The sequence below is a fragment of the Anarrhichthys ocellatus genome, unplaced genomic scaffold, assembly GCF_004355925.1.
Source record: "Anarrhichthys ocellatus isolate YVR2014 unplaced genomic scaffold, GSC_Weel_1.0 scaffold3, whole genome shotgun sequence".
NCBI lineage: Eukaryota > Metazoa > Chordata > Actinopteri > Perciformes > Anarhichadidae > Anarrhichthys > Anarrhichthys ocellatus.
This window is the reverse complement of record NW_022280033.1, coordinates 8,261,240-8,267,164: the sequence shown is the minus strand read 5'-3', so window position 1 is coordinate 8,267,164 and position 5,925 is coordinate 8,261,240. Positions and strand designations below refer to the sequence as shown.

Sequence of the window (5,925 nt, the reverse complement as noted above, 5' to 3'; positions counted from 1 at the left end):
ATTTCTTTGTAACAGAACATGAAACATCATCTTTTTTCAGGCGGATATAAACGGCTCTATTTGTAGCTACATTACACCGTGACCAAAACAGCTCACACATCAAAATAAAATGATGCAAAGCCAAACTAAATATTTTTAAAGAAGCTACAGTTAAGCTGTTTATAGTGAGATGAACATAGCAACCTTTATTTATGTACGTCTTTTCACTATACTAGGTGTCTTACATTGTTGCTTTTATATACATGACACTTTTCACTGGGTTTGAAATGGTAAAACTTAAACCACACTACAGTTCAAACATATTGTTGCTCTGGTTAGTACTAGCTGAACGCAGGCAGGACTCCCTTTCTTTAGAAAAATAGTAAAGATGGCTGCAGAGCACAAACAAGGAGGGCATTATTTAAGTCTACAAAGGCATGAGGTGTTAATGGTGTTTTTATATGATTTACTAGCTAAATAGCAGAAGGAGAAAATGAAAACACAATTTGCCGTTTTCATAGAACACGCAATGAGATTAACATTAAACAGTTAGACTGTAACATAACTCAAATAACAATCATATTTCACATTTGACAACTAATAGCAGCTTAAGTTGATGTTTACTTTTATGGACCTAATATGATTATGATTTCATGAGTTTGGGAGGAAAGTTATAGATCATGAGAAGGTTGAGCATCTGAGAATATATTGTATATCCATTCATATTTATGTATAAACAGTGGAAATACTACGGTCTAGAAAGAGTCCTTTACAAGTAACGTCCTGTATTCTTAATGCTAGTAAAAGTATATCAAATGTAGGTCTGTCTTGATGCAGTTGATATAGAATATTTCCCTTCAAAATAAAGTAAAGTAGAAGTCTTGAGTAGCATTAGAACAAGTACCTCAACGTTGTTCCTGTACTTGAGTGGGCTACATGTACTGAGTTACATTCCACCACTGAAAACAAATAATCTGAACAACATATGCAACCAAATGACTTGATTTCAGGCTTTTCCTCTGGATCTAGATGCCATTAAGATTTCAACACCATACTATAAAAGGTGTGAGTTTAAATCTGCTTGTGAATTAGAAGTTCCTCTAAAGGACGGGAGGACGTCCTCTGCTAGTAAAGCAGGTTGGTCGTGAAAACACGTGGATTGATATATATTAATGAAGGAATTTAACAACAACTGTAATGCTCTGACACACATACTAATAGTAAAAACTATTATTATACCAGTAATAATAATGTACAGAGGGTTCGTTGCTTTTAGGACTGACATCTACTGTCCACGTGACTGCTGTCTGCGACAAAACGTAGTGTGAGCTCTCATTAGACCGTCAGCTGATGCTACACCTTTTCAGCACCACGGACAGCTCCGTTCTGCATACCGAGCAGATGGCCACGGTTATAAAAAGCCCGCATCCCTACGCCGGAGATTCACCACGACAGCCTGAATAGCAGCATGGCTAACAGATTCTTCTTACCGCGCAGGATCACTCCAGATGAGTATTCACATTACAGTTCTAAACTTCCGGAATTGAATGCCAGTGTCGTGTCCACGGGCATGGATTCGATCAACCCGCTATCTGGGAAGTTTAACGAGAAAGACTTGATGCATGGCTTGAATGATCGTCTGGCGGGATTCATAGAGAAGGTGCACCATCTGGAGTACCAGAATCATCTGCTAGAGAGAGAAATTGGGGAGATCAGAGGGAAAGCCAAACCCGCGTCTATTTTTGAGGAGGAGTGCGGACCAGAGCTCAGGAAACTGAGACAGCTGGTTCAGGATATCACTCATCAGAAGCACCAGATTGAAATCGAACATCGGCATTTGGACGAAGAACTGTCCAGCTTGAGAGGACAACATGAACAGGAGGCGCGTGGCAGATCGGATGCCGAGAGCAACATTGTGGTCCTCAAGAGGGACATTAACGACGCGTATCGGGCTAAAATCCAGCTGGATAAGAAAGCACAGGCTCTCGTGAATGAAATCCACTTCCTGAAGGGAAACCATGAGGCAGAGGTGTCCGAGATGTTTGACCAAATCCAGAATGCGCAAGTGACGGTCGAGGCGCAGGAATTTGGCAACTCTGGCGTCACTGCGGCACTCCGGGACATCAGGGCACAATTGGAAGGTCAAACCATGTCCGACGTCCAGCAGCTGGGAGAAACTTTCCGATCTCAGTTTGCAAGATTAACGGAGGCAGGCGAGGGCAAGATAGAGGCGTTAAAAGCGACCCAGCAAGAGATCCGGGAGTACAGGAGGCGCCTGCAGGCCAATAACATCGAACTGGACTGCGCTAAAGGCACCAGGGAAGCGCTGGAGAAGCAACTTCATGACGTCGAGGATCGCAACAAGGAAGAAATGATTCATTACCAGGTTAGACTGTTTTTGTAAGAGCACGATCTAATAAAGCCATGTTTAGTGTTCCCATGGTCTCCAGTTCACGTGTTCTCTCCTCTCTCACTGCAGAACACAATCAAAGAACTTGAAAATGACCTCATCAATTGCAAATTTGACATGTCTGGTTACCTGCGGGAATACCAGGACCTGTTTAATGTGAAGATGGCTTTGGATGTGGAAATACTGTCTTACAGGTAAGGTGTACTGAGTCCACGTGGGTTTACCTAAAGAGGGACTCATTGTTATTACCAGGGAAAGTGTTTTGGGAATGAGGAGAATTCAATGTCTCAGTTTTCCATAATTTATCTTGTTAATCTCGATCCTTCCTCTTCTATTAGGAATGTGGCATTTAAGTACAATACAATTGCAGTGCAGTGTCTGATGCAAACAATCAGACACTGCACAAAGGGTATACAATGGGTATCACAGAGATGGTCAATAATGTATAATTCCCTTACACTACCCATTTGATTTTATTTGTAAACAAAATCAAATGTAAAGAAAAAGGCAAATAACTAAACTACAACACTATATTTAATGACACATAAGGCCACACTATTTAGAGGCTTTTGCACCAGTCTCAAATCTTTCTCATTAATGAAGATTCAAATAAATTCAGTATCAACACTGCACGTGCACGTTGTTCATTGCAGATTAAAATCTGTGTCTCCTATCTTGCAGGAAACTCCTCTGTGGCGAGGAAGCTCGGCTGTCCACGATGTCAGACACCCACATGTCCCTGCCCTACATCTATCACCAGTCCCCCGTTTACACCCTGCCCTGCCTCAGCCGACCGGGAGGCCCGCACAAACGAGCTGAACCCCAGTACAAGTTCGTAGAGGAGATCATAACGGAGACCACCAGGGAAATTGAGATGTCGGAATTTGAAGAGACAGGATCGGAGGAGACAGAGGTGGAAAAAGATGAGCAGGAGTGTGTTAAAAGAGATAGAGGGAGCAGTGAGGAAGAGATGGATAATAAAGACAGTGGAGAGGAAGAAGGTGAGCAGATGCCTGATAGTGAGCAGAATCAAGTAGCATCGGGAGTGAATTTAGTGAACGGAGATGATGATGGGACTTCTGGTGAGGTGGATGATGTTGAAAAAGGTCAAACGAGTAAAGAAGAGTCAGAGGAGACTGAAGCAGTTGACGGCGAGGGTCCCTCTCATTGTGACAGAGATAAAAATACTCAAAGCAAAGTTATATTAAGTGAGGGCCTTGATGAGGAAGACAATGAGCAGCATCAAAAGGTAGCTGAAAACACAAAAGAAGAGAAAGAAGCTGCAGAGACAATCGTAACAGTTGAGAAAGATCTCTCTTCAAACCCAGATGATTTAAAGTCAGAGGTCTCTGCGGAGGATGAGCTTCTGAAAAAAACTGATGGTAAAAAAGGAGATGCTGAGAAAGAGAGTTTGATCTCAGCTCCAGTGAATGAGCCTGTTGACGAGACCCCCGCCCAAGTGTCTAAAGAATCAGACACCACTCGAGGACTAGGCAGTGTTCAAGTGCTAGATAAAGTTCCTGCTTCAGACACAGCAGATTTTACAGCAGAGACAAAGAGCACTCTGTCCGTAAAGACAGAGCAGCTTTCAGAAAAAGCTCAAGTATCTTCAAGTACAACATCCAAGAGTGAGGAAAGGGAAAACAGTCATGCAGACCCAAAAGGAATCAGTGAACCTGAAGCTGCAAAAGGTGAGGATAAAGTAGCAGAAGGCATTCAAGATGCTAGAAATGGTAGCAATAAAAATCAAGACGAAGAGTCTTCTCTTGAATCTGATGTGAAAAGTCTTCCTGAAGTGGAGGATCAGAAACCAAAGAGTGGGGGTAAAACCCAAACAGTCCAAACTGTGTTGCCAAGGGAAAAGACAACTGTCAGTTCAGAAATCAAAGAGTTGCATCAGGGGGTACTAACAGGAAGCCAGGCTCAGAAATCAAAGCTGTCTGAAGGTTCAGAAAAAATAAAGAATCCTCAAAGTGAGACTGAGGTGGAGAGTAGTTCAGAGAAATAAGTGCACTAAAAGCCAAACATCTGCTGACGTAAAGGGAAGTCAGGATTTACAACATGTCCACCTTAAATTGAATGAGACAGCAGTTGACAGGCGAATATCAGGGATAGCGACGCTAAAAATAGAGAATGGCTTAATACATGCATATGCTAATTCAAGGTATAAACTGAGCCAAGCAAAGAGGCTGTAATTTCTCTTCCAGCTATTTTAAAAGGAGAGAGCATGATTCATCTGTTTACAAACGGCTTCGCCTTTGGACTTCAAATGTGATATATTTTGACTTACTTCAATCATTTAATCATGAATGTAAAATATGCAAGGTTACTTTTATTTGCTTTTGTATGTGCTGAAAAATAAATGCAATATCAATCCACTGAATACGTTTGCTGGCCTCCTCACCAAATTCTATTGTGTCTGAACCTCTTGTCCGTCTACAATTGACAAGTCAAGGGGTGTGACGTGCTGTTTCCGATTGATCCACTGTATTCATCACCTACAGTTTCATTTCCCCTCTCTGGCAATAAACCACTCCACTTACTGCAGTGTTGCTGCGTCGCCATTGAAACCTCCATCCACCAGATGTTGAGACCAACTGCTGAGGGTTGCGGTAGATCAATAGCAACAATCATTTAACACAGGCAGTGCCATTCCACACAAATGATTGACAGTAAATCAAACGTTTTGCTGCCATGTACTGTACACAATATCCAGGCAGCACTGTGGGCAGCTATGACGAGGCAACTGCAACCAGTCAGGGGCACCAATCAGACGGACAACCGACTCCATCCAACATATTTCCTGTAACCTTGGAATAACTGTCTCATTACGGTGCGTGTTTAACTTATCGTGCTGCTTTGTAAGAACATGTCTCAGTTGGTGTCCTTTTGGCATTGTTTCCTTTGTTGTTTTCATTTCACTGCAAGTCTTTTCCTCTCGAAAGGTTTTGAGCATTCACACGAGACATAAGCACCTCCATCTACTCGTGTAGACACATATTCATAAAACAAAGTGGAGTTACAGTGACGTTATCCAAAATACCCCTTCAAACTGGATCTCGGTTATAAGTAAAGTCCCTGAAAATACTTGATTGACAACACCCAAGACTTCAACCACATTTAAAAGACTCAAGTCGACAGCGCTTGAGCTTATTTGTAAGGAAGACTGGCATAAAAATGTTTAAAGTTCAGGCGTCAACTCAAAATTGGACTGCTGTGCACTTCTGTTATAAAGAACACAACAGTCTGAATATACAAAGAGCCTATAGCATTATCTTTTTAACATGCCTCTTCACTTTGTTCGGAGTGCGCAGCTGTCAAAACAACTTGAAGTCAACTGTACAACAATGTGAACATTTGGTTGAGGCTGCTTATACTTCCTGTAAACATGTCCAATAAGCTGGTAAACAATTCTTGACTCCTGCCTAATAAATTCCATGAGCTCACATTAAACTAGGACCCATCTCACCCGGCTCTGTGATACAGGCCTCTAGTTAATGAGTCGTTAGTAATATCACATATTAAAAATGCATTTG

General features: G+C 41.9%; 1 protein-coding gene across 1 annotated transcript; it reads left to right on the top strand.

Annotated features, from left to right (window-relative positions):
- Positions 1-1,314: 1,314 nt before the first annotated feature.
- Positions 1,315-4,813, top strand: LOC116377777 (neurofilament light polypeptide). The gene is made up of 3 exons (XM_031839507.1): positions 1,315-2,365; positions 2,459-2,583; positions 3,071-4,813. Exons 1-3 carry the CDS (start codon positions 1,448-1,450, stop codon positions 4,395-4,397), a joined length of 2,370 nt encoding a protein of 789 aa, XP_031695367.1. The 5' UTR covers positions 1,315-1,447; the 3' UTR covers positions 4,398-4,813.
- The last annotated feature ends 1,112 nt before the right edge of the window (positions 4,814-5,925 follow it).